We start from the raw sequence: 25,616 nt of genomic DNA on the forward strand, positions 1-25,616 counted from the left end.
GTGAAGCTTGGTTAGTGGTTGACAAATGCTTCTGTGAGGCCTCCGAGCAAGTCGGCCCGGCTCCGATTGTCAAACACCGGACGTCTTTTCATATTATACGACTACTATGCTGTTGGACAGAGATCCAGGAGATCTGGGGTATTACTCATACAAAATGCTTCTCCAGGTTCACCAGTAATTTATGAACCGCGTCAACCGGTACCGGAATCGCCCGCGGGTTCTGCACCGCTTTCTCTCCGACTTGTTCGGCTAGTACAGCCCGAATCCTCTGGGCGTCCCGGTCAGGCTTGCTCTGCATCTGACCCGTGATGTCGATTGTGAGACGCGATTCGGCTAGGTCTTTAGGGCCGAGAATAAAAATAAGATTGTACTTCATCTGTTTCGCCCGCTGGATCTTCTTGCCTAGTGTCTGACTACCCGCGTCGACATCTATCAAGAATGTAGAGTCCGCAGACGAAAGCGGTCGGGGAATCCCTTGGTCTGCCGCATGCTGCTCAAGAGTTTTAAACCCCGATATCCGCTCTGCAGCATTGTACGCCTGCTTCAGGATAGCCTCGTCCTGGTTCACGGTCAGGATGATACCCTGCCTCGGAGATAGCCAGAATGGCCAGCGACCATTGTATTGCTCGATGAGCAACGCGAGGAAACGTTCCAGCGAGCCAAAATTTGCCCGATGAATCATCACGGGAGTTGCTCTTCCAGGAGTGGTCGGGTTGTAGTCTTCCTCTCCCTCCGCGACTTGGTACTCCAACCCAAACCGCTGGGGAAGGTTCATGTCCAGCTGGATTGTGGACAGTTGATGGTATTTACCAGCCTGATCCTGGAGCTGGATATCAATTTTGGGCCCGTAGAATGCACCGTCCCCTTCGTTGATCGTCCATTCTCTCCCAGTCTGATCGAGAGCTTCGCGCAGCTGAGCCTCCGCGCTGTCCCACAGTTCCAAGTTACCAATGAAGTCCTTCTCGGGTCTCGTCGAGAGTACCAATCGGTACGGCCCTAGTCCGAATGTTGTCATCACAAGCTCTACAAACCCCAGCGCTGATTTGATCTCCCCTTTAATCTGCTGTGGTCGACAGAATATGTGGCCGTCGTCTTGGTGAAATCGCCGAACCCGGGTAAGGCCGCTTAATGAACCGGAAATTTCGTTCCGATGGAGGGGGCTGAAGTCGGCGTAGCGTATAGGAAGCTCGCGGTAGGAATGGTTCTGCGATTTGAACAATAGACAATGTCCCGGGCAGTTCATCGGCTTCAGTCCATACGACTCATCCTCCCCGGTCTCCCCGTCCGTCCGGCCCATAGCCCCTCGCCCAGAAACCTCGTACATGTCATCTTTATAATTCTGCCAATGGCCCGATACTTCCCACAGCGATTGTTTGTATATAGTCGGAGTCAACACTTCACGAAATCCGTACTGGAGGTATTGCGTGCGGAGGAAGGAGATAAGCTTGTTGATAATATGCGTACCGTTGGGGAGGAAAAGAGGGGATCCGGGACTGTATGTGGATGTCGTAAAAAGATCTTGGGCTGTTCCCAATGCGCGATAGTCGGCAGAGGACGCGACGTGATGTTCTGGATTTTGTTTCGCAGATTGTTGATCGGAGCAGGAGCATGATCGAAGCGACGTTGTCGAGAGCCATTGGGCCCCAGCCGGCAGGTACCGAGATTGTATAGATTTCCTCAATAATATCGAACGCCGTATTGAAGGGGGTATTCGACGCATGATGTCTCGGAGGAGCAATGGAGAGCTCCCAAGTTCTTGGGTGAATTTCTTTGATCTTCGCCTTTTCTGGAAGGATTCCCGTGATCGCCTGATTGGGACTAGCGTTCCCGTGATGTTTCGTCCCCACCGCCACGACTTGTTCCCCCCAGGAGATCGACAGAGGGAAAGATAAAAGAGATCTCCTTGCGAACTTTCAACGATCTACCAATTGCTCCAGTATACCCTATCACCTTATTTCTAAACAGGCGACTATTATCACTCCTCTACCTTCGATCAGCTTTTCCGGAAGACAAATTGTCGAGTCCACCAAAGCACAACTTTAGCTTGGGGTCGCCCAGACGACAACACAGTCTCTCGTTTCTAATGTCTACGACCTCAGTCCTTGGAGAATCATGGGTGGTTGCTTCGGCACATGGCACCAAAGAGAATCTGGCTTCCAAAAGCGCGCCAGAAACTCCGAAACAGCTTCATCGGCCGCTCCCACAAGATGTTAACCAAGGATCAGAATCTGTGACCTCGTCCACCTCGTCCATGTCAGGACCTGAGCTGATTATGCCCTCGATTTACGAGACACCTATTACCGAAGAATCGTGGGTTGCGCCAAACTTACGATCAAAGCAAACCAACCCAACTCTCAGACGAAGGATCCACTCTCCCGCCGAGCCGGCGAAAGCAGAGAAAGCACTCTCCAGTGCACCAAATCAGAGCATTCAGTCGACCATGACTCCCAAGGATCAAACGCAGACTCGTCTGAGACTCCTTGAAAAACCAATCCGAACAATCACCAACATCATCCTTCTCGCAGCAATCTCACACTTACTTGTACTCCCTGAGCTTGTGCAGCAGTATCAGAGCTTATGTACCATTGGCCCAATTTCGACACTATACCCCTCCAACTGCATTGCTCCTTTCCCCCAGTCCTTCAGCCCCAGTCAACATCACCAATCAGCACCCTTAAAAGCCGTCATTTCATCTCAGACACGCCTCGAATCTCTCTTCAATACGACCCTGCAAGAAATAGTCCCGCTCAACGGCTCTCTGAAACAAACAGAGTCCCAACTACGAACAGTCGAACGGGAACTGAAACTTGCCCACCCAGGAACGAAGCACGAGCTGAATCTCGAATTCGAGAGCTGCTGGCGCGCCATCCGTATTGCGGGACGGAAATTCGATTCCCTCAAGGTCGACCTCCAATCTGCAGTCGATAGCCTTGTGGCGGCAGGCGATGCGAACCTAGTCGAATCTGGTTCCTCTGTCGCCCAAGACGCGCGTCTATCCACCCAAATGCTACGTCGCGAGCAGTACCTCGAGCAGCTTACTGCGCGCATGCGCTCCAAGGCTGACTCACTCGCCGCGGATCTCGCCACGCTGGACGACCACCTCGAATCAATCAAAAGTATCGTAGATCGGGAGACGATACGTCCCGACGCTTCGTCTACTTATCAGCCCAGGGCGACGTCGAGCCGGCTTCTCGCCTTCGTGGCGGCCATCGTGCCTTCTAGGCTCACCCTACCGTCATTCCTCCGTCCGCCAGAGCGATGGCCAGCCGAAGCAAAGGACAATACCTCTCCCTCCCCAGATCTCACACCATCCCAAATCTTCCACGAGGCCACGACCCATCACCAAGCCGTCGCTGATGCGGCAAGAAAACTGTCTAAACATCTACAGCAGTTCCTCCAGAACAAGAGGAATCTCCCGTAACCGAACCACAATTCACCCACCCACCCACCCACCAACCCAGCCATGATATGATGATGATTTCCTAATTGATACCCAGGGAGGAACGGATTTTGGCGTTTATATCTTGACGTGACCTAACCAGTTCTTGACAGACTCAGAGTAAAGATTGGGGTAAGGACTTGGCACGTTATCGGCGTTGCTATTTCTTTATTAAGTAGTAGGTCGTCGTATCTTACCATCTAAGCGCCCCGATATCACAGCAATGGGAAACTCGAATTTGGAAAAAAAAAAAAAAAAAAAAAAAACACCATTTCAAAAGACAATGACCAAGATCATAATACGTAGATTGCCCCCATAAGTCCATCACGATTTGACGGTAGACAAACTCGTGGAGAGCCCCAGATACATGTCCTTGACGACAAGAAGCCAAGGGGATGGGGTAAGTAGTAGCTCGAAGAAATCCACCGACTACAGATATGGGCCACAATGATAACTCGCTTCATATAACATTCAATCATCAAAACGAAAAAGATGTATTCAATTCCTTAAGCACGGCACTGAACAGATATCAAATGTGCATGAAATTGGAAATTAGTTTACAGCTGCAGCATGGCGGCGACCATGCTCATGAAGGCGATGAGTCCGCTGGCGGAGGTAGAGAGGGTCGAGGCAGCACCCGTGTAGTCGGGATCAGGGGCGGAGCCGTCGGAGGTTGGGGTAGCACCAGCGGTGTCTGAAGGGCTGGACGAACTCTCTGTTGCAGTTGGAGAAGGGTGGGAGCTGGAGGTGGGAGTGGGAGTGGTCTCGGTGGAAGATTCAGTGGTGGAAGTTTCGGTGTCGGTCTCAGTCTTCGTAGAGGTCTTAGTGCTGGTAGACGAAGTGGTAGTCTTGGTCGTGGTGGTAGAGGTGGATGTCTTAGTTGTGGAGTGACTCGGAGGCTTCGAGTCGTCGACCTCGATGCTTCCCCAGTCACCGGAGTTGTCGCTGTAGGTGTATGTGGAGCCCGGGTAGGTATTCTCGATGTAGGCGGACTTGACGTACATGGTGAAGGGCGCAGCACCGTAGTCAGTCTCACCACCAGCCCATTCAATAGTTCCGGGAGCGTTGTCGGGGTCACCACCAGCCCAAATCCCGAGTCTCAGGCGCATGGGGGTCTGAGGGAAGCGGCTTCCACCTTTCGCCTCAGCGAAGGGCAGAGTGCGGACGGTCGCACCGTCAATGATCCAAGAGATAGCTTCGGGGGACCATTCAACGGTGTACGTGTGGAAGATCTCCTGGGGAGTAGCCACAGCCTCATAGGTGCCACGATCATAGCTGGAAGTGTCACCCTTGCCAAAGTAGTTGGTCTGAATCTGGGTAGTATCGCCTCCAAGAGCCTCCTGTTTAACACGAATGCAGTTAGCTCAGTTCTTGCATGGATGTGATGCATATGCGGATAAGAACGTGGTCATGCTTTTGTCACGATGTTGGCGAAGAAAAAGAAATTATAAAACTCACCCAGTCAACCTCATCGAGAACATCGGACTCTAGCACAATACTGCTCACAATACCAACACCGGGCGCGGCCTTCATCACCACCTCTGCCTTGCCAAAGAAGAAGTAGAAATCAGTCTCGATGGTGGGCGCATCACCTTTCTTCGCGACGGTAAACTCGGCGCCGTCAGGACCGAAGTTCAGGTCGCCACTTGCTTTAACCCAGCCATCCAAAGCAGATTTACCCTGGGTGAAATCAGATGAGAAGGTCCTGCTGTTCAAACCTGGATCGGGAGGACAGGTCTCTGTATAACTCATTAGCTCCCAACCAACAGCAATACTCAACTCGAGGAGTGCGCACTTTCCAAAGGGCTGCAGTCGGTGAAGGTCTGGGCGACAGCGAACGGAAGCACTGAAACCAGCGCAGCAGCGTGCTTGAGGTACATGATTGCTTGGAGAATGGTCTCTTGACAAGCGAGGGTGGAAATGAGCAGACTCCAAAGAGCGAAAGAGGCCCAGTCTTTATTGATGAATTATTGGGCTCGTAATAATCGGCAGCAAGCTTTTGGTTGGCGTCCTTAAAACGAAGGTCTGCCTCAGGATCAGCCGAGACTACGACTGCACCGAACAGAAGAAGCAAAAATAAGACAAGAGAAGAACAAGACAAAGCGTTGCTACGGCAAACTCAGGTGGAGGGATGAGACGAATCTCTTCGAGAGGTTTTCAGCCGCGATGGGGACCAGGTCCTATTCATATGTCTTTGGGGTAACAGTCCCACGAGGAACAAAGAGTGAGTGCGACGACCAGCCACCCGCGAGGACAGCCGTCAGCGCAATCCAGAGTCATTTGAACCACGGAACCTCATTGGAAGCGAAGTCGCTGTGCCCCTGAAAAATCTTGGGACATGAAAGAGCTCGCTTCGGCGGCAACAAAAGTGGCGCCATGCTCGAAAGCTGAGAGGCCAGTGGTGACGGAAGCTGAAGCGGCTCGACAATGTGATTGAGTGAAGCACTGTCAGATGGAGCGACTAACCAACAATCTGGCGGAGCCCATGCGACAGATGTTCCCAGTCTGAGACATCATTGATTCATGGTTCCTCTGCGAGTGGTAACGATTGAGTGGAAACAACCTGCTTTCGGGAGGATCCCTGGACCAGGCTGGGGAAGTGCTTGGAATCTTAGTCGCTGTCTTGGTTGACGGTCGCTTCCGCATCAGAAAGAGTTTGTTCCACACGGCCGGAGAATAAAACGCCTGCAGACACATATCGGTTGTGTGGCAATCAGGCTGCATCAAGCAGGACAAACCGCTCGAAATTGACCATCTCCCAAGGTTGCATTATCGTGCTTCAATTTCTTGATGGGTTTCTGAACCCTGTCCAATCAATGCACTGCCTCGCAAAGTAGCCTCCAGGGCTATTGGAAGTAGTCTCCTCTTGCGAGAGCCAAGCTCGTGGTGGCAATGATTCGCTCGCGCACCGGAGAAAACTGCGCAGAGGGGCCGCCCCATTGTTCTCCACCAGCGACTGCAACCAGCGGGGGAAGAAAGGATCCATCGATGATTTACTGTTGATCATGTCAGAGAATTGTCGCATTTGTCTTGGGTTGCATGCGTGACTGATGAAGTCAGCTTTCGAGCATCGTGGCATCCAAAAGGGTTCAGCTCCTGTCATTCTCAGACAGCGACAGAAAGAGTCACCGTTTCATGCGCGGAAGACTGATGTCTCAGCCAAGCAAAGTGAACTAATTAAGGGCAAGAATCGGGCGAATCCACAGACAAGGACGAGGACGAAGGAGGCAGGCAAGTCAGAATCACAGACCAGAGTCATGCTAGCGCACTGCGCCCGCAACCCGAAAAGTGGTTGGCAGATCGGCAGCTTTTACCGAGCTTTTCCTCCCAAAGGCAGGTCCTCCTCAATCATTATTCTTCTCAGGAGGACACCAGAGTTATTTCCCAGAAATTAAATCGGAACCATCAGTGTCTTGCCCTCCGCGGTCCCTAAAAATAGAGGTTATCAGTCGGTCTTTGGCACAGGGCAAGACAAGGCCTCTTGTGATCCATCACGGAGCTGGGCGTGCGAGACTGACATGGAAATCGAAGCAGACCAACTTCGGCAAGCCAAATGATTGGAAGAAAGAAAGATCTCCCCAGGATTCGAACCGCCGACAGTGGACACTCGGTTGCACTGCCTGACTGCCTGACTTCCCCCCTCCCACCCGTTTGATGACTAACCACTCCCAAAACGGCCTTTGTTGGGGAGCGACCAAGCAGACAGCCACCATTGGACGGTTGACTGTCAGTTCAACAAATCAACATCAAGACAGTGGTATGGCCCATGACCAGGCAGATGGGATGGGATGACCTTCCCCGCCTTGCCCTCCTGTCCTCAACAACAGCAACTCTCCCTTTCTCAATCATCACTTTCCTTTTCCACTCTCTCCTACCATGCAGAAGACACATTCCCTTCAAGGAAACACAGCGAATCCGCCCACTACTCCGGAGTACTTTTCTATCAACATGGCGCCGAAACCCAAATCCCCCTCCCGTCCCCATAGCACCTGCATCTCGCGCGCTCCCTCCCCCACCACAGTCTCCGCCGGCGTCTCTGGCCTCCCAATGTCCGATCCAGAGCCGTCAGACAGCAAGGTCTATATCCCTCTCTGCTTCTGTTTGATCTCGTTTGCAGTCATGGTCTGTGTCAACTGAGTCGCCATGCGCTCGTTTTCATGGACCGAGGTTGCCAACGCCGGTGCCTTGTCCCAAGGCACTGTACCTGACCCAGACGGACAACTAGCAAACAGAGCAGCACCCCATAGCTCTCTCGCCCTTAAACACCTTGAGTGCACGGCGCCGCTTGATTGACACAGCCTGTCGAAGGGAAGCTCAGCCCAAGTCGCAGCGAAAACCCGATAATTTCAGTCCCATCCGAGCCGTCGAAGCCCAACCCGGCCGTGTCCGCAATGAGATGCACGTGGCGCTGGATGGGGGCTTGAGAAACCTACAATATCGCCACGCAGCGTAGGCTACAGCAATGCGGTATTGGACCTCATTTAGCCATGCGATACCGTTGCACAAATCCTTGCACAATGATCGAAGTCTGCAGAACCTGTGTCTGGGTTCCAGGGGTTTGCGTCGCACGAGTCGCAATACAAGCACTACGTATTAACACGCCACTGTCCTCTGGATTGGGAATCCAGCATGCATTTACATAATTATATTATTAGGTCTTGCTTTGGGTACTCGACCAAGTTGGGATGTTTTTTATTATTTTTTTTTGTGCGGATATGCATACACTGGCGGGTTGCCGTGCATCGTCAGACAAGCATCAATATGTACAATATGGCATTGTGCACCGCATACAATATTCCGCACATTTATAATGATTTAATCCGCCCGCATCATCCAAGTGTCTACCAGTTCACATGAAGCCCATCCCATAACACACAGTTACATTCCTGGACATCGTCTATTTCTTTATTCTTGACACAATGTACATTTATATCTGTCTTCGCTACCCCTCGAGATTCTAAATCTTCAGTAAACCATAACAAGGTAGACTGTCAGTCTACCGCAGAGTAACCAGTTCCTCCGCACTAGTCGGATGGATAGCAACACAGCTATCAAAGTCCTTCTTCGTCGCACCCATCTTCACCGCAACGCCGAACCCCTGCAACATCTCACCAACTCCAAGACCAAGAATATGCAATCCAACAACCTTCTCCTCCGGTCCGGCAACCACAAGTTTGAACTCCGTGGGGTTCTTCTTCTTCTCCTCCGCGGGGAAGACATCGTAGTACATAGCCGCGAACCGGGTATGGTAGACTTTGACGTTCTCGTCGCCGAAGCGCTCGCGGGCTTGTGGTTCTGTGAGTCCGACGGTGCCGACTTCCGGGTGGGAGAAGACGACTGTGGGAATGTTGTCGTAGGAGAGTTTGGACGTTTTGAACTGCTCGCCGCCGAAGAGGCGGTTGCCGAGTTGGCGACCGGCTGCGATGGCGACTGTTATGATGGCGATTAGTCTGCATAGTTTCAGGCTAGAGAGGGGTTTAGCAGGGAGGGACTGTACCGGGAGTGAGTTCGGCTTGTCCTGTGACGTCGCCAAGGGCGTAGATGCCATCGACATTGGTGTTCTGGTACTCGTCCACAGCAACATGCCCTTTGTGGTTGAGTTTCACTCCGGGGACATTGAGATCCAGGTCTTCGACTTCGGGGACACGGCCAATAGCCCACAGGAGCTCGTTGACTTCCAGTTCTGATCCGTCATTGTTGATGATTCTAAGAAGCTTATCCTTGCCCTGTCCATCACGCAGGAGCTGGACTTCTTTGATGCCGGGGTGGCTTTTGTGGATATTAATTCCAACGGCTTCATACCGCTCCGTCATAGTCTTCTGGATCATGGGGTCGAATTTGCGAAGGAAGGTCTCGCCCCGGATGAGCATGTGCGTCTCGACACCAACGGTGCCCATGACACCCGCCAGCTCAACGGCAATATATCCAGCACCGACAACAGCCACCTTCGGCGGAAGTTCTTCCATCTCAAAGAACCCGTCGCTCGTAATACCGTGCTCGGCACCCTTGATATCCGGGATGCTGGGTCGGCCACCGGTCGCGAGCAGAATGTGGGGTGCAGCATACCTAGCGGTAGTGCCGTCGTGGAGAGTGACCTCGATGGTCTTTGACTCCACGAATCGGGCCCGGCCGTGAACGAGATCGATACCTTCTCTGCCCCAGTTTCTCTCGTAGACACCATTCAATCGCTCCACCGTCGCGTCGCGAAGTTTCTTGAAATGATTGTAGTTGACATTGACATCGTGAGGCAGTTCATAACCGTAGTGACGGCCGGCCTCGATAGCTTCGGTGATGGATGCGAAGTTCCACGTCATTTTCTTGGGGACACAACTAGAGCAAATATCAATTAGTACCCACACGGGCATAACAACAAACAACGAAGCATGCCATACCCAACATTAACGCAAGTACCACCAGAGCGTCCACTTTCCACAATCAATGTCTTTGCGCCATACCAGCCGGCTGCCCTTCGCCCACTGCCACTTCCGCCGCTTCCGCCACCTAGAACAATGTAGTCGTACCGCTGGGTCTCCATAGGCGGCATGTTGCTTGAGTCCGCGCGCGGCGATGTAGATGAGAAATGTCTTGTGAGCGAGGCTAGACGTGACCCGGTTGGAATCGAGGCAATTGAGGATGTGGAATCCAGGACGGCTCTCTTTGAGTTCCGACTGGCGACGCTTCGATTGGCAGCCGAAGCAATTCCGTATCTCCCGAAAACTCGGGAAGGTTGAGTGGTCAGGGTACAGCGGGCAAAAGACAAAGTGGGAAGCCGAGTCTTCGACGCTTGCGCAGTAAGTGGCCGAAGGGAAGGACGGGAAAGCATGGAGGGAAGTTGGCTGCGGGCACCGACGGAATAAAGAAGGGGGCGGGGGGAGGGGAGCAGGCTGAGAGATTGGAGGAGGGAAAAATTGGCGGGGAAGTCGTCGGCGCTCGAGCTTCAGTCTAGAATGACGCTATCGTGCACCAGCCAAGCTGACGGCCAATTCTTCCACAAGACTCAATTATTTACACAGGAAATGACGCAGTCTTCAACAGATTTACCGCTCTATGAGTGCTTCTCACTCTTCTTCTCTTCTTCCGATTGGCCCTCTTGACCTGCAGCATTTTTAATCAGCATTAATCATGCATTTGATTGATAAGCCTCCAAGGCAACGTAGGGGAGACTTCTTGCCCAGAACCACGGATGACAGATGGTGCAAAAGCCAAAGCGGTCGAGATCAAAAGAACCGAGGGAGGTTCAATATTTGGAAACTTTCATGCAATGTACATTGTGTTCTTAAATGCAGTTAGAATACCATGCCCTATCCCATAACACGCAAGTTCAAAGCAGGGCCAACGTCCCAGCTGCAATTCTCCCTTCACACGCGCATGATACAACCGCCGACCAAAATATATATATATATAAAGCGATGGCGAAAACCCAGACTTCTGCCTGAATGGCGCCAGCGCCAGTAGATTTTGTTCGAGGTAGGTGCATTGATCGTCAAACGGGGTATGGAAAGAGGAAAGGAGGATGGAAAGAAAGCAGATGTATAGATAATGCTCTGTGTCTTGATACAATGTCGGATGCAAAGTGGAAATACAGGCTAGTCTGACTGCATAGAAAGCGGGGGGTCATCAAGGAGTGGGCTCCCAGGCACAGCATCCAAAGCAACCGCGTGCAAGGCTGGTTTATCTGAGTCCTTATATTGCCCATTCCGGCGCCTTGCTAACCTTTCCTTAACCCAGTCCGCCACTTCCTGGTCATCTGTGACGGGTGGCGTAGCACCTCCACCAGAGGCCCCATCAGAAAGAGACATGGATGGTATATCACTGTCCATAGGTTCAGAAGGAGGTTGCATAAGGGAGGCGAGCCATATATGTCGGAGAAGCATGTTGTACGACGGCCGCTTTTGCGGGTTCTTGTCGAGGCAGGCATTGACAAAAGAGTGTGCATCATCAGAATATTCAGCCGGGAGAGTGGGAGGGTCACCATGTACAATCGCCTATGGATATCATGTCAATTAACAAGAAGCGAAGAATGGCAAGGACGGTACTCACATGCAGCTGACTGAAGATGTTGTTGAAGGTTTCTGGGGGATACGGATATCTCCCAATAGCACATTCAATGATGGACAAACCTAAGCTCCAGATGTCGCTCTGGACACTGTATGTCCCCCCTCCGCTGGCTCCTGACTGCTGTACCCCACCGCCTGCAATCCGCTCTGGCGCCATGTAGCTTTGGCAGCCAATATTTGTCTTCGCAATACTTGCAACCAGATTTCCACTCACTCCAAAGTCGCAAATCTTAATCTGACCCCGTGAATTGACAAGGATGTTAGTAGGCTTCACATCCCTATGGATGATGTTGTGATCATCCTTTAGTGACTTCAATCCCATAACAGTAGAAAGCGCAACCTTGCGAAGAATGCTTTCGGGTATGCCATCAGCATAAAGTTTGTCAATAGATCCGCCATCCATAAACTCGACGCACATGTAAACAGCACCTTCCTGGAAAAATGCGCCGTAAAAATCGATGATAAACGGCGAGACGCATCGGTGGAGGATATCCAATTCCATAATTATCTGCGCAAATTTGCTCTCGTCGAGCTCCAAACGAATCTCTTTCATGGCCATGACAGCACCAGACAGGTTATCCTGTGGCTTGAGAGTGGGGTTCCCATCAGTATCGGACTCATCAGCTCCTGTGGTTCGGCTGATAATCCCACTTAGGCCTTGCCCAGGTTTGCGCATATGCGGGCGGCTATGCCGAACCTTGTACACCGTCCCGTAGTTACCCTTGCCCAGCTCATCCAAGCGATCGACTTCATCTAACGAAATACTGAAGCTTTGCCCCGAAGAGAACTCGATGCCGCCTCCGTGGACTATAGCTTTATTCTTGAATTTCAGCGTCCCCGATTTCGTATCGATGTATTCCGAATACTTGCTGAAAGCAGAATCTCCACCTGCGCCCGCCCCAACAGGGCCACTGACGGGCGACTGATCCCCAGGCGACCCATTCGGCCCAGTGGCATCTGAAAGCTTGAGTCCAGGTTTCATGCGTTTCGCCGCCAAGCCTTTAGGGGAGCCCGTCCCAGGAGACGCACCGGGGACATTAGGAGCAGAAGCCCAATTCTTCGGAACTGGTCGATTGGACGGAGGGAGGCGCCCTCCAAAAGCGCCTGCTAAAGGACCGTTGACAACCGATGGAGAATGGCCCGACACTGGTCCAGTCGAACTAGAGACACCTGACTGAGAACCTGTCGTTGGCACTACTCCACTGGACGCACTCTGGCTTAAACCTGGTGGAGGAACTCCCTGTCTAGAGAGTTGAAAAGCCTTCATCTTGGCCAAAATGTCCTGGTTCGCACTGCTCATCGATGCCTGCGGACGGGAAGGGGTCCCACCGCCATGCCGTGCCGCATTGACCTGACCCAAATGTGTAGAGGACGGGGTAATACCGGAAGCACTGTCGGATGCTGGGCGTAGTGACGGTATGGCCTTAGCGGCGTTGGTGGCGGGCGGCGAAATATCACCTTCAGGGGTATCAGACGTCCGCTCACCGTCAAGTCGGAGAGAGCTCAGAGGACTGTCCGTTGCAAAATCGCGGTGTTGGGAGCTCATGGTCGACGTGATCGCGCAGCAGAAGATAAAGGGACCGGGATGCGGAAAGGCTGGAGAACTTGCTCCAGCACCTTCGGAAGGTCTCGCAGAACTCAGCGGCTCGTGAACATCAAGGTGCAGATGAACAGGAGTGAGAACGAATCCGACTCGGTGGGAATCAAGGTAGGAGGGAATCAGGGACGAGTATAGAAGCCAGAAGATTCTGATCCAACAGCAGAAATCTTGAAGACCGAGAGACTCAATCGACGCGGGGCAAAACTTTACTCTCTTGGTCCAGATTCGGAGCCAGGGAACCATGCAGCAGGAAGGGGGAAACTCAGGACCGAAAAATAATCAGAAGATGGAGCGAAGGACGCCTCATTTCATTCGCATCCAGATCTTCGGCCTTTGGTTTCGAGGTCGAACTGGCGCAGCCGTGATTATCGGGCAAAATCAAATGTAAACCAACATTAACATTGGAACCTTGGACATCTGGAACCTGAAGGACGTGTGAATTCCTTCTTCGGGTTAGTTCTGCCATTTGGGGGATTGCCACCCCGTGCGCCGTATTGTCATTTCGAACGCCAAAAACGCAAAGCTTGTTCCTTCACTTTTTCTCTCGCCACCAAGCATTTCCGATCCAGCTTGCCCTGGCAAAGTGAAAACTAGGCCCGATGCGAAGATAGGCAAACTCCCTTCTGACTCGAAAGCATTTGCTACGTTTGGCCAAATTAAGAGGCAATCCAACTGAATATCCAAAAACCTCAAGCTTTCCATTCTCCGGGAGGTTGCCCGAAAATGTGAATATCAGAGCGGGAGATAGTCTTTGGACACCTTTATGCAAGTGAATACAACTACATATAGGTATCTTTATCCTATCCACCATGTATTAACCACGCTTTTCCATTCTTCCCACTGTTACCGGGATCATCATTGTTGCCTGAGTACTCACTGTCGAGTTTCGGGTCGCTGTTGGAGCTACTGTTAGACTGGTATCTGAACAGATTCTCGCCCACAGCGGAGCTAGCATTGATTCCCTGGAATGCCCAACCACTCAGAAGCAAAATACACGAGTCGACGGCTTCAGGCTATGCGCGAAAACCGGGGCTCAACACCCTCCAAAGTTACGGGAGGAAAGACAGTCGTTTTTTGGCCTCAAAAGCCATCATTTTCGGCGGCGAGTTCACAGGTCCTCATATTCTAGATGTAAATCAATGCACATCCATCGCCTAATGCCACAGAAACTTATATCAAGCTCGATGTTAGGCCCTCAAAGTTTGTGTCACGGCAGCTCATACCAGCCAATACCTAAAGACCGTCGCCACCCCAGAAAATCCCAGCGCGTCTCGGTTGCTCTCATGGCTCGATTACCAGATCTTGCATCATTACATGACCCATGATTTTACTTCTCTCTATCCAAGGACACTCACAGAGACAGTCAATCACATCGAATTGATCCTCATTGCGGCGCAATAGTCAAGTTTCCTGATGCCTGAGCGCCAGTTGCCATTGTAATTCGTAGTTGATCTGGGCCACATCCACTAGCTGTGGCGAATATGCAACCGACCGTTGGATTCAAGCCACATTTGCCTCCAGTGGCTAACTTCTTGCTGATCCCCAGTGCTTGCTTGTTGGGGCCTGAATGTGACTGAAATTTACCTAGTCCAGGCTGCCGAAACACCAAGATTTCCCCAAAGCCCGAATCAACTTCTCGTCCTTGTTACCCGCGCCTTCCAATCAAGACGGTAAGCATGCGAAGGAGGCACATTAGAGAGGACAATATTGTTACTCTGTTAAGTACCATCACTATCGATGGTCAGTCGTTACTCCCTAGTTGGTTCCTCTTGTAGACCACCGCCTTCAAGGCACGAGCGTCTCCTGTATTTTTCGTTTCTCAGCGTCGTAATGACCCCACTGGCAGGGATCTGCGCCGACCAGTCCACGGTGGCTGTGCTGCGGCGGCAGAGAGTCCATTCTTATCCCCCCATCCCAGGCGTCAATCATGACATTATGTTCAGTGTGTGGGGCGAGCGGGCAAGACAGAACTTGAACGACAGGAAGAGACCATCTGGAGCAAGGGTTTGTTTCTCCCTGGGCTCGATTGATGATGAATCGTTGATTTCAGAGTCTCCAGCAGACACCCGGTACAACAAGGTATGGGTGCTCCTGCCGCGCCCAGGCTGGTGATGTGATATTGGATGTCCCCAAGGGCAAGGCGCCGTCTTCCTGAGTCGAGAACGAAGGGCGAGCTATGCCTGGACACGCGTTTCGCTGTGCGGTTGAGCTTGGGATCACCAGATCGCTACGCCGCGGCATTTCAGGGGAGTCTTTCGGAGGAGCTGATACTCGTGATTCCCATAGCGTGGGGATCAAAATAAGTTAGGAGGAGCCATGGTCGGACCTGGGAAGGAGTTCCTTGGCGTCCGACAAGTCGACCAAGCGCGTCCAATCAGCAGCTGCATCGCGAGCATGAAATCATGTCTGGCCTGGGCGATGCAGTGATGCGCGGCGCTGGAATCCTGAATGCAGTCCACGACTTCCAGATCCTTCCCTTCACAATGCTGTCCCAATTATGACCTCCGTCTCGATCACAGTCTCGAATCAGAGTCCATTCTCTTCTCGCCAACCAGCCCGCCATCCGTCGATTCAAGTTCTCTTCGAGCGCCACCCATTGTTTCCTCCACGGTAGGTTCCACTTTCCACCTCTAACCTTATCACTTCATCATCTCGTCATCTCCATTGCTCTTCCTCTTGTCATCGATGTCCTCCTAACTCCTGTCCTATCTAGGAACAACGCTCGCTGTCCCCTACCGTCGATGGCCGTTTTTACAACGCCCCGATCATTACAGTACGCTCAGTCGCTGGCTTCACAATCGCTGGGTTCGCGCCAGTTTGTAGCCCAAGTCCCAGTTGGCGCTAGCCCCGGCATACTGCAAGATGCTCTCGGTCCCCATTCTAGTCATCCCCCTTTCCTGAATCTGGTGCTTCTCGTCTTTGAAGCAGTCCTCGAGGTGGTCTGCGTCAGCCTTCCTGGCTACATCGCTGCCAGGGTGGGCATGTTCGATGCCGACGCTCAGAAGTTTGTCGCCAATCTTAATGTCGCCCTGTTCACGCCATGTCTGAGTACGTTGCACGTCCACGATTCAAAAACCTAGCTCTAACGGTCCCACTCTGAACAGTCTTTATGAAGCTTGGTTCTCAATTGACGGCGGAAAAACTAACCGACCTCGCCATTATCCCTGGCATTTTTGTTGTCCAAACTGCGGTCTCATATTTCTGCGCTTTCGTTGTTTCACGATGCTTTCGATTCAGTAAAAGGCCGGCTAATTTTGTGGCTGCTATGGCGGTAATCCTCCGGTCGAATGTACCCATTGATGACGAATGGCTAACCCGTTCGTGCATATAGGTGTTTGGTAACTCGAACTCGCTTCCTATTTCGCTTATCATCTCTCTCTCGCAAACCCTGCGGGGCCTTCATTGGGATCGAATTCCTAACGACAATGACGACGAAGTCGCGGCGCGAGGTATACTCTACCTACTGATTTTCCAGCAGCTGGGCCAACTCGTCCGCTGGAGTTGGGGTTACCGTGTACTCCTCGCGCCCCGAGAGCGATGTCTGGAAGAAGGTGCAAATGAAGATGGAAGCCCTCGGATTGCACACGGCCAGGAGCGGTACACCGATAACCCAGAGCAAGCGGATCCGGACGAGCCCTTGATAAGGACAAGGAGCTCTTCCGATGGCTCTATTGAGTGCCCGGATGGTTCAAATCATGGCTCCGAGGAATTCCACTCCGGGGAGGCGACACCTGTCAATGCACGCACTTACTCGTACGCGAAACTGCCGCACTCCAGTCACGAACAGTCTTTGGATCAATCTCCTTTACTTGGGCCGCCACCCAGCGGACCTTTCCTCCCTCGTCAAGACTCTCGAGGCGATATCTTGTACTTTCCAAACGTGGAAATTAATAACCAGAAGGACTCTGTCAATCAAGGGCCCGTGGCACGATTTAAAGCAGCAACCTTTCGTCTTGGGACCTGGATCACAAACAGCTGGGCCAGAGGTTCGAACGCTGTGTACAGTCGGCTCCCAACACCTATGCAAGAGGCGTTATCAAGATGCTTAGCCCTCTCAAGGAGGTTTCTTCATGGCTTGTGGGATTTCATGAACCCTCCTCTTTGGGCGATGTTGGTGGCGATCATAGTCGCTTCCGTGCCATCGCTACAGCGGTTATTCTTCGGCGACGGTACGTTTGTTCAGAACTCTGTAACCAGTGCGATTAGCCAGAACGGCCAAGTTGCTGTCCCCTTGATCCTTGTTGTCCTTGGAGCAAACCTAGAACGCAACACAATACCCCAGGAGGCGCTTGAAGATACGAAGGATGCCGGGGAAGAGAAGAGGTTGATCATCGCATCATTGCTGGCCCGGATGCTTCTACCGACAATAATCATGACCCCCCTCCTCGCCCTGTTGGCCAAATACGTCCCAGTCAGCATAGTTGACGACCCGATCTTTATCATTGTTTGCTTCCTGCTCACTGGGGCTCCTTCGGCTCTACAATTGGCGCAGATTTGTCAAATTAATAATGTTTATGTCGGTGCTATGTCGAAACTCTTGTTCCAGAGCTACGTTGTCTGGTAAGTGTGTGCGTTAACCAGGAGCACGAACATAATACTTACGTCGCCTAGGATCCTTCCGTCAACCCTAGTTCTTGTGATGTGCGCCCTAGAGGTTGTTGAATGGGCCGCCGTCTAAGCGGTTCCATCGGCTCCTTCTATGTATTATTATTACCCGTTATTTTTATCGCAGTTGGAGTTTGGTGTTTCGAGGGCGTGGCTCGGGGATTCTGAGGGCCTGGGTGGTGGTCTTGGGATCCATGTTTTCTACGAATAACGAATGAGACAACAACTGTCTGATTGACAACCATGACTAAAGATGAAGGATAAAAAGCGACTCCGGTGCGACGAACACGCGACCTCTGGTGCGGGAAACCAACAACCTAGTCGCCAATGGAGCCGATTGTGGACGAAAAGTTTTGAAGCTTTTTGAGAGAACACCGTCATTCGGCTCATATGCGACGTCACCTTCTATATGGTTTGTTCAACTACTACAGATATTTTGTCTCAATAGGATAGCTATATTATGGATTGCTTCAGAGGAAATGCGAAGACATCGGCGAAGGCCTCAGTTTCCAGCAGCTCGATGCACCTGGCATTTAGGTGCCTCAGGCCATAATCACGCCATCGCCTTCCCCTCTTCCTCGGGCCGCTCCTGAACTTCTGTCAAGATGTCGAGGTCCCTCAAAACTTCAAGCTTTGACGAAATGCAGCCATTGTGCGATTAACTGCCATTCACGACCGCTATCGCCCATGATAGTCATGCCCTTTGCAGCTCCCAACCGATGTATGAAGCACCGTAGCGTGCTCTCCCATGCGACCATACTCAGCATGCTCCTACGAAGTCGACAACAGGAGCATTCAAAGACAGTATCTGGAGACCTTGCGCGGAAGGAATGAAGAGGATACTCCAGTAATCCCAGTTAATCAACTCTCACAGATGTTATTCTAAGCTTCAGGGTAGCTTCATCCTCCTATTTGTTCTCGCCCCATGCGACTCTCAGGTGCCTGTCCTCCTGGCCTGGTGCCTGGATCCGTCAGCGGTTCTGGGGTCCAGACCAGCGGGACGACTCCAATCCGACGATAAGCCTCCTCCTGGCGAGGGAACATGCCATTATCGCTGTGTCGCGTGAGGAGCTAGGCGGTCCCCCAGCGAATCTCACGGCCGAGACTGGCTTGCCTCTTTATCCCAACGCGACTGGGAGAGATACAGTGATGTGGCGGTATGGAAGCGAGCACTCTCCTTATCACACTCACATGCCTGGCGTGGCCTGGTTGGTCAGGCACATCGCATTTGGGTTCCAGTAATGATCGCGAGATGAAGACCTCGTTGCTCCCACGCTTGACAAACCCTTTCGCGGGATTTCAATAATGTCGAGGTCACCTGAGGACGTCGACAACGGGGTTTTCTGTCGCCACCCATCTGTTCTCGAGGCAGCTTTCTTATCCCCAGCGAGTTCTGCTCCCCTTTCGCAACCTCTGTTCGCCTCGAACTCTTGTATATTGACCTGTCCAAACATCGGGCACTCGACTTTGTCGTTGTCCGCCTCTTTTATCGTCGATATTCGTTCGACATTCCTTGAACTCCACCCTGTCCCGACCGCTTTTGCCCGTCCGCTTTTTGTTGACCCGCTATTGTGACCCCCACCTCCATCCTTTTCTATTTTCTTCCCTTTGGATGCTCCTTAAGCGTCGTGCTCTCTCTCTCCCTCCCTCTCTCTCTCTCTCTCTCGGGTTCCGATTTCCAATTCCCCGAACCAGCGCTGGATTCCGATTGTGACTGCTCCCCGCGCGGCCAGGACACCAATAGCCCCAATCGATAGTTGCAACTGCGGCGTGACCAGCTCCCGACTCTGGATGAGTCTTCACCTGGACTGGACTGCACCCATTGTTGGTTCCAAAGTGTCTAAGGATGCCGTCTTTCACTGACCAGTTCACAGACTTAGAGTCTGACCCTCAAGGTAGGTGTTTGACACAGTTTCTGCTGCCGTTCCTGAGTTTTTCTTCCCCTTTGGATTTCTTGGCTCGGGTAGTCCAATAGTAGTCGTAGCTCCGAGGCTCTGGGCTGGGCAAGTCTTATGATCTCATCACCCACGTTTTCCAAAGTGTCAAAATTCCTTGCCCAACCTTCTGCCTTTACTTCCCCACCACCCAATGGCAATTCTCGGATGTATCTATGGATTCTGACCGGTCTTTGAAAGGCCTCTCCGCAGGGCTTGAGACTAGTCTGACGATCTCCCCGGCTCCAAAGCCCCGCCAGGATCCCCCTCCTCCTCCTGATGGGAGTACCACCAGATCGCGTCGCGTTTCGACCAGCAAGGTGACAGTGCGCCAACCGCTGTATCATGCGCCTTCCCTGAATTCCCTCAGCAGCCAGACGTCCAATGGGAATGAAACGGTGACGAGGGAAGACATCGAGCGGTGGTTGAAGCAAGGCGAAGAGGACTCACGGCACAACCTCTTCGCTCAGGTGTATGAGTGGCTTTCACGTGAAAAATCGAAACGCAAGAATTCAAGGAAGTCGCACGACTCGGTCAAGGGGGCAGGTAATGATGGCGACAACGAGGGAGGCGAACGGGGTGATGGCGTTCCCTTGGCAAAAACGGCCTCGCAGAGCTCAGACAGCACTCTCGCACTCGACGGGCTCGAGAAGATTCTTCTGCAATTTGCTTCTCGATACGATAGTCGCCCCGCCTCTACTTGCTCCTCTCGCCGCTCTACTCGCCGACGTGCCCCCTTGAAGGGACTACGGAGAGGCTCTGCCTCTGAATCCGACTATGACACCGATCTGGCTCCTCCTGCTGTTGATGCGATTCTCGATAACGCGAGGACACTATCCTATACCGGTGGGAGCGCGGAAAGCGAGAACGGTGATACTGCAAGTATCAGGCGGGCCAAGGACAGGGAAGCTTGGGTGGTGTTCAAGAGTGAACTGCTTCGCTTGACGCACACCCTGCAGTTGAAGGGTTGGCGAAAGCTCCCAATGGATCTCGCAGCCGAGATCGATGTAGAGAGGCTTAGCGGCGCTCTAACAAATGCTGTCTACAAGGTTACTCCTCCGCAGAACATCCCTCCCCCTCGTGCTGAAGACGGATCGTATACTTTGGTGCCTCGACGACCTCCTCCGTAAGTTCTAAATCTCGAAATGGCAGTCGGGCACCAACGTCTAATATGCTTACAGGAAGCTTTTATTACGTATTTACGGCCCGCAGGTGGACCATCTAATCGACCGAGAGAAGGAGCTTCAGATTCTTCGACGATTGGGACGGAAGAACATCGGACCCAAGGTACTCGGGACGTTCAACAATGGCAGATTCGAAGAATATCTTGATGCGCGCCCACTCACCCCGAAAGAGCTCCGCGACCCCTCGACCATGAAGCAAATCGCGAAACGTATGCGCGAACTGCACGAAGGCATTGACCTGCTGGATGAGGAACGGGAAGGTGGCCCAATGGTCTTCCACAACTGGAACAAGTGGGTTGACCGCTGTGAGCGAGTGATTAGCTGGCTGGATAATGAGATAGAATCCCCGCGAAATGAGACAAAGGCCGCGTCAGAACCCTGGCGTCGGCGTGGATACGTCTGTGGTGTTCCGTGGCCTAACTTCCGGAAGGCCGTCGAGGACTACCGAAAGTGGCTAGTTATGGACAGCGGTGGCGTACATGAGATCAAACAACACCTTGTGTTTGCCCATAACGACGTAGGTTTTGAAACTCGCCGTCGAGTTGCAGCTCATCACACCTTTACTGACTTCCTCGCCTTGTAGACACAATACGGAAACCTACTACGCATGGAGCCTAGCCACCAATCCCCTCTCCTTCTCCCGGAGAATGAGCATAAGCAGTTAGTGGTCATCGACTTCGAATATGCCTCGGCAAACACGCCTGGATTGGAGTTTGCCAACCATTTCGTGAGTATAGGGTTCAGGTAGCAAGTGAGAATTCAGTACTGACCTGTGCAACTACTCTAGACCGAGTGGTGCTACAACTACCATGACGCTGAGAAGCCCTGGGGTTGTAATCCTCTCATCTATCCAACTCCAGAGCAACAACGCCAGTTCGTGACCACGTATTTAACCCACCGACCAGCCTTGGGCGGACGCGCCTCACCCTCCATCACCCCGCTTATGCGCCCCCTTTCCACTAGCATCCCTACCATGACACCTCTAGACCTCAACGCGAGCCCTGACCTGGAACCTCAACGCTCGTCAGATCTCGAGCGAACACGACAGGACGCTCTCGAGGCAGAGATACACTTCCTCCTGCGACAGACGCGGCTCTGGCGCGTTCTCAATTCAGCTCAGTGGGTGGCATGGGGTATCGTGCAGGCGAAGGTCCTCGGCATGGAAGACGACGCCACCCCTACTCCCGGCGTAGACAGCGAGGTCGACGACTCCGACGAATTCGATTACCTCGGCTACGCGCAGGACAGGGCTATATTCTTCTGGGCGGACCTGATGTCTTTGGGGTTTGTCCAGAAAGACCAGCTCCCGCAGCCATTAGCTGAAGCGGTTGAGGCGCGCATGATTGACTACTGAGCACGATTTTGGATCAGGCTTTTTCTCTCCCTCTCACATTCTTCTTGTTTTCTTTCTCTTATTGATCATGAAAACGCTGCGATACCAGACACGCGATGAATGATTCATGATAAGCCATGATGTACGTACAGTGCTCGTAAGAATACAAATATTGAGGCAGGTCAGAGAGCAGAGCGGGAGTATTTGTCCACGATACCTTCGCTTATATATATAATGCACAGATCATGCTCTCCTACGGAGTACTAGTATCGGCTTCCCTGCATTTATCGGACCCCTCGCCTTCTGTTTCGCTCTCCATCGGCTTTGCCAGATGAAATTACCCTGCCAGTCGTTGTCCGAGCTCAGCTCCATTCCCTAAAGCGCCGACTATATGTATATGTATGTATGTACACGCGCCTCCCATATTAAGTTTAAAGGTCTACTACCTACACACTCGCCACCCTTGGGTCGGGGATTGAGTGAGCCAGGAGACAGGGATATGTATTCCGAGGATACTTCAAATCGAATACTCCCTCCCTCCCTCTCTCTCTCTACGGAGGCTATATCTAGAACGGCGTGCGTCGTAGTAGGAGTAGTTCGTCTATTCAGAGGGGTTGCTTGACGTGTCACATCATGTGATGGACAGCAATAGGACGCGACTGGGCTGGAGAAAGAGAGACGGGAGTAAGTATGGGGGAACGGGGGGCTGCGAGGTTTTTGGGACGTTGGATCTGGTTTACGCGAAGGTGTTAGTTGTGGTTCGTTGGGGCGGATGGAACGATACTTGAAAGGGATTGGGTGTCTTGTCGAGTTGACATGGGGGAGATAACGCTGTCGAGGTCAATGAGTGTCGGCTGGAAAGGGAGGTGCTTCAGGGCTCGTCAGGAGGGGCAAGGGAGGTCAACCATGATTCCCCGGCAGGGTCGGATTGAACCTTCGAGGGGGCCATCGGGGAGGAAGGAGACTCGGGGGGTGTTCCAGCCATAGCCATGGTCACCTCATTGTTGACACGGCTGCTTGGTGAATGTTGTTACTTTGGCCTGGGTCTCGATCGACTCCGATTCTCCAGCCTGAGAGCAAGAGGGATTCTTCCCCCCTTCCCACCGAGGCATGCAGGTGGCCGGCAGGTGGCTTTCGAGATTATTTTTCCTCTGCGACTGGGGTCCCCAAATCCTGGTCCTGAAATGAGCACGATATTCATAGCATTTGGAGAGGGATCTGATGGGGGATCGTCGTTTCATGTTTGGATGGTTGGGAGGGAGGCAAACCATGGGTTCGAAGTTGGATCAGATTCACAGGGGTTTCTGCAACGTGAATGCTCTCTTTCCACTGGCAGTTCAAGTTCTTGGACAACTGAAGAGTTGCAATTGGAGAGAATCCTTGTTCCTTGAAGAAAAGGCGCATCCGTCGTTGCCCCGGCGAGTTGACCGCGCTTTCTAAAATTGAACTCCTGTTCGATCGTTTCAACAACCTCACATCCTCTCTGGGACAATTCGGGGGCAGCCAGCAAGGTGCAGGAGTCGATTCGCAATCTCGGAGTCTGGAAGCAGCGAGGAACAGGACATTTCCGAATAAGGATGCCTCGGACAGCACTGTTGTCATCAGTGAACGTCGAATTGGAGGTTGATTCACTGGTTCTTGATCTACGTTTCTTCCAGAAATTAAACAAGCAGGTGTGATCAGTGTGATCGGGTTAGTCCCATTCACTTGGCAAGGCTCTTGAAGAAGAATGAAGCCCCTCGTGGTCTGCTCCTGTCCCACAGGCAGGGTTCTCCATCCCAGGAAGAAGGAAGCTCGTGCAGGCCACGAAGTGACCAGGATCATCGCAGAATCAACCTCCTTTGGGGAGCTTTGACGATGAGAAAATGAGACTGCAGGAAGAAAAAGAAATTCAAGAGCCAGAGATGAATCATGATTGATTGTCACTCGGCTGCTTGGAGATCCGGGATTGAAAGGTTGATGGATCGTTTAATTGGATCGACAGGTTGAGGGAGCTCGCGATGCTATTTTTGTCTCATTGAGGGACGCTGAATGTCTGTCCCCATCGCTCGCGTCAAGACGATAAAGTTCAAAAGGCGAGTGCATCATGCTTGATTGCATGGGAACAAGCCGGAACCTTTTGACACACAGAGTGCATCACCATCTGAGAATCAAGACTGGGAAGTGGTTGGGTGACAGAAATAGAACAGACGGCGGGAGGATCATGATAGGTTAATGGGTGGCTGAAATTGATGGCCGAGGACGGACGATCTCGACTCTCGAGCCGTGCATCTGTCAGGAAGGGCGGAATCTTCAGCGACCAACCAACAGGATGGAAAGAATGATGAAGCGATGAATGTGTCGAGGTCTGAGGTGGGCCATGGGGATGATGATTCACCAGCTGAGAAAACACGACGGGCTGAAAAGGAAGTCTGTTTGAGTCACAGACAGGAGGAACTGGAGAAGCGACCCCGCTTAAGCAAGCTTGAGCGATCTTAATTTCATTGTGTCAAAGGGCAGCCCTTCTCTTCCTCGGAATCTGATGCGTTATTCTTAGAAACGAACTAAGAAACGGACGAACTAAATCATGATTTGGGTGCTGACACTGGGAGTCTGATCCCAGTCCGCACCTGGGTTCTGGGAGGTTGGCCCTTGGGAAAGCACCAACAGTGTGTTGCGAGTGGGGGATCCCCATCTCTTGATGACAGGAGCGCACCATCATTGGATGGTCGCGAACTCTGCAACAGGAACTCGATGCAGGTGGAAGAAAAGAGTGCCAGGAATAGAAACCCCTGTTCATTTGGAAGCTGAGGAATGGGAGTCATCGTCCAGAGGGGAAAGTTTGAGTGGTGGCCTCCAGGCTCGTCTCCTGCAAGTTTCGGACTCGGCAAGGGCGCAGGAGAGCATTCCAAAATGAAACCCACATGGTGAAACGGCTGCTCATCTGTGGAGGATGCTGCGAAGTTGATGCAACTGGCCCTGTGGCGTGTGTGCGACTGAAGATTGGGAAGGATGCTTATCAATCACAATTCGGCCTGCACAGCGAATGGAGGGCGTGGCTGGTGCCCAGCGACCACGCCGGAGAACACAGGCCATTCCCTCAGACAAGCGAGGGAAATAAAGTTGCAACGGACCCAAACAACGTGAGAGTTGACAGTCCCAACAAGCGGTGATCAACATCAGCCTAGCCATATAAGGATACATCTCGCGAGGTGGAAAGTGGAAACCTGTTCCTTTCCATGGTCTGAGCTGCATGAGAACGGCACTGAAGAGCCAGCCGAATTTGGAAGGGGGGGTAGCTTTCCCATTGGTCGCCGGGGCCATGATTTCCGGTGGAATAAATACTCCGCCGTGAGTGGCCAGCGCTGATCAAATGCGGAGAATGGCTCGTGAGTGCCTATTGGTACAAATGGTCGGAAACCTCCGCCGACCCAAGTGTGGTTAGCGGGGGCTACCCTGGACTCGACCAGGGTTCAAAGGGTGTC

General features: G+C 52.3%; 9 protein-coding genes across 9 annotated transcripts; 4 read left to right on the forward strand and 5 right to left on the reverse strand.

Moving 5' to 3' along the window:
* Positions 1-13: 13 nt before the first annotated feature.
* On the reverse strand, positions 14-1,739 carry BJX67DRAFT_340772 (threonine--tRNA ligase MST1). Its single transcript, XM_071027820.1, has one exon. It carries the CDS (start codon positions 1,718-1,720, stop codon positions 146-148), a length of 1,575 nt encoding a protein of 524 aa, XP_070890818.1. The 5' UTR covers positions 1,721-1,739; the 3' UTR covers positions 14-145.
* Positions 1,740-1,858: 119 nt separating this feature from the next.
* Positions 1,859-3,691, forward strand: BJX67DRAFT_340773 (uncharacterized protein). The gene has a single exon (XM_071027821.1). The coding sequence runs from the start codon at positions 2,084-2,086 to the stop codon at positions 3,419-3,421; it is 1,338 nt and encodes a 445-aa protein (XP_070890819.1). The 5' UTR covers positions 1,859-2,083; the 3' UTR covers positions 3,422-3,691.
* Positions 3,692-3,996: 305 nt separating this feature from the next.
* Positions 3,997-5,319, reverse strand: BJX67DRAFT_369376 (glycoside hydrolase family 16 protein; the record flags this gene model as incomplete). The annotated part of the gene is made up of 3 exons (XM_071030754.1): positions 3,997-4,779; positions 4,898-5,178; positions 5,235-5,319. 3 exons carry the CDS (start codon positions 5,317-5,319, stop codon positions 3,997-3,999), a joined length of 1,149 nt encoding a protein of 382 aa, XP_070890820.1.
* A 1,756-nt stretch (positions 5,320-7,075) lies between these two features.
* On the forward strand, positions 7,076-7,980 carry BJX67DRAFT_89068 (uncharacterized protein). The gene is made up of 2 exons (XM_071035593.1): positions 7,076-7,516; positions 7,665-7,980. The coding sequence occupies exons 1-2, from the start codon at positions 7,316-7,318 to the stop codon at positions 7,890-7,892; spliced, it is 429 nt and encodes a 142-aa protein (XP_070890821.1). The 5' UTR covers positions 7,076-7,315; the 3' UTR covers positions 7,893-7,980.
* A 349-nt stretch (positions 7,981-8,329) lies between these two features.
* glr1 (glutathione-disulfide reductase GLR1) lies at positions 8,330-10,315 on the reverse strand. The gene is made up of 3 exons (XM_071027822.1): positions 9,832-10,315; positions 8,937-9,769; positions 8,330-8,869 (listed from the first exon to the last, which is right to left on the reverse strand). Exons 1-3 carry the CDS (start codon positions 10,260-10,262, stop codon positions 8,436-8,438), a joined length of 1,698 nt encoding a protein of 565 aa, XP_070890822.1. The 5' UTR covers positions 10,263-10,315; the 3' UTR covers positions 8,330-8,435.
* Positions 10,316-10,392: 77 nt separating this feature from the next.
* On the reverse strand, positions 10,393-13,511 carry pbs2 (mitogen-activated protein kinase kinase PBS2). Its single transcript, XM_071027823.1, has 2 exons — positions 11,480-13,511; positions 10,393-11,424 (listed from the first exon to the last, which is right to left on the reverse strand). Exons 1-2 carry the CDS (start codon positions 13,337-13,339, stop codon positions 11,026-11,028), a joined length of 2,259 nt encoding a protein of 752 aa, XP_070890823.1. The 5' UTR covers positions 13,340-13,511; the 3' UTR covers positions 10,393-11,025.
* A 2,203-nt stretch (positions 13,512-15,714) lies between these two features.
* Positions 15,715-18,112, forward strand: BJX67DRAFT_89456 (Auxin Efflux Carrier superfamily). The gene is made up of 4 exons (XM_071035599.1): positions 15,715-16,144; positions 16,201-16,367; positions 16,428-17,656; positions 17,708-18,112. The coding sequence occupies exons 1-4, from the start codon at positions 15,838-15,840 to the stop codon at positions 17,772-17,774; spliced, it is 1,770 nt and encodes a 589-aa protein (XP_070890824.1). The 5' UTR covers positions 15,715-15,837; the 3' UTR covers positions 17,775-18,112.
* A 1,699-nt stretch (positions 18,113-19,811) lies between these two features.
* Positions 19,812-22,173, forward strand: BJX67DRAFT_376705 (putative choline kinase; the record flags this gene model as incomplete). The annotated part of the gene is made up of 4 exons (XM_071031935.1): positions 19,812-20,761; positions 20,817-21,336; positions 21,403-21,546; positions 21,607-22,173. 4 exons carry the CDS (start codon positions 19,812-19,814, stop codon positions 22,171-22,173), a joined length of 2,181 nt encoding a protein of 726 aa, XP_070890825.1.
* Positions 22,174-22,978: 805 nt separating this feature from the next.
* On the reverse strand, positions 22,979-24,318 carry BJX67DRAFT_89159 (uncharacterized protein). The gene is made up of 2 exons (XM_071035596.1): positions 23,421-24,318; positions 22,979-23,325 (listed from the first exon to the last, which is right to left on the reverse strand). Exons 1-2 carry the CDS (start codon positions 23,974-23,976, stop codon positions 23,183-23,185), a joined length of 699 nt encoding a protein of 232 aa, XP_070890826.1. The 5' UTR covers positions 23,977-24,318; the 3' UTR covers positions 22,979-23,182.
* Positions 24,319-25,616: the final 1,298 nt, after the last annotated feature.

The sequence above is a fragment of the Aspergillus lucknowensis genome (genome assembly GCF_044049455.1).
Source record: "Aspergillus lucknowensis strain CBS 449.75 chromosome Unknown BJX67scaffold_2, whole genome shotgun sequence".
NCBI lineage: Eukaryota > Fungi > Ascomycota > Eurotiomycetes > Eurotiales > Aspergillaceae > Aspergillus > Aspergillus lucknowensis.

What these genes read in the sequence shown, in the direction of transcription:
- pbs2 (XM_071027823.1), bottom strand. Translation starts at nt 13,339, where the DNA reads ATGGTTCCCTGGCTCCGAATCTGGACCAAGAGAGTAAAGTTTTGCCCC. An exon ending in ACATCTTCAGTCAGCTGCAT is followed by an intron (nt 11,425 to 11,479) that starts GTGAGTACCGTC and finishes TGATATCCATAG; the next exon opens with GCGATTGTACATGGTGACCC.
- glr1 (XM_071027822.1), bottom strand. Translation starts at nt 10,262, where the DNA reads ATGCTTTCCCGTCCTTCCCTTCGGCCACTTACTGCGCAAGCGTCGAAG. An exon ending in GGTACTTGCGTTAATGTTGG is followed by an intron (nt 9,770 to 9,831) that starts GTATGGCATGCT and finishes TATTTGCTCTAG; the next exon opens with TTGTGTCCCCAAGAAAATGA. An exon ending in ACAAGCCGAACTCACTCCCG is followed by an intron (nt 8,870 to 8,936) that starts GTACAGTCCCTC and finishes CCATCATAACAG; the next exon opens with TCGCCATCGCAGCCGGTCGC.
- BJX67DRAFT_340773 (XM_071027821.1), top strand. Translation starts at nt 2,084, where the DNA reads ATGTCTACGACCTCAGTCCTTGGAGAATCATGGGTGGTTGCTTCGGCA.
- BJX67DRAFT_340772 (XM_071027820.1), bottom strand. Translation starts at nt 1,720, where the DNA reads ATGCGTCGAATACCCCCTTCAATACGGCGTTCGATATTATTGAGGAAA.
- BJX67DRAFT_89068 (XM_071035593.1), top strand. Translation starts at nt 7,316, where the DNA reads ATGCAGAAGACACATTCCCTTCAAGGAAACACAGCGAATCCGCCCACT. An exon ending in CAGAGCCGTCAGACAGCAAG is followed by an intron (nt 7,517 to 7,664) that starts GTCTATATCCCT and finishes ACGGACAACTAG; the next exon opens with CAAACAGAGCAGCACCCCAT.
- BJX67DRAFT_89456 (XM_071035599.1), top strand. Translation starts at nt 15,838, where the DNA reads ATGGCCGTTTTTACAACGCCCCGATCATTACAGTACGCTCAGTCGCTG. An exon ending in CCTGTTCACGCCATGTCTGA is followed by an intron (nt 16,145 to 16,200) that starts GTACGTTGCACG and finishes CACTCTGAACAG; the next exon opens with TCTTTATGAAGCTTGGTTCT. An exon ending in TTCCAGAGCTACGTTGTCTG is followed by an intron (nt 17,657 to 17,707) that starts GTAAGTGTGTGC and finishes TACGTCGCCTAG; the next exon opens with GATCCTTCCGTCAACCCTAG.
- BJX67DRAFT_89159 (XM_071035596.1), bottom strand. Translation starts at nt 23,976, where the DNA reads ATGATCCTGGTCACTTCGTGGCCTGCACGAGCTTCCTTCTTCCTGGGA. An exon ending in GATCCAACTTCGAACCCATG is followed by an intron (nt 23,326 to 23,420) that starts GTTTGCCTCCCT and finishes TTTCAGGACCAG; the next exon opens with GATTTGGGGACCCCAGTCGC.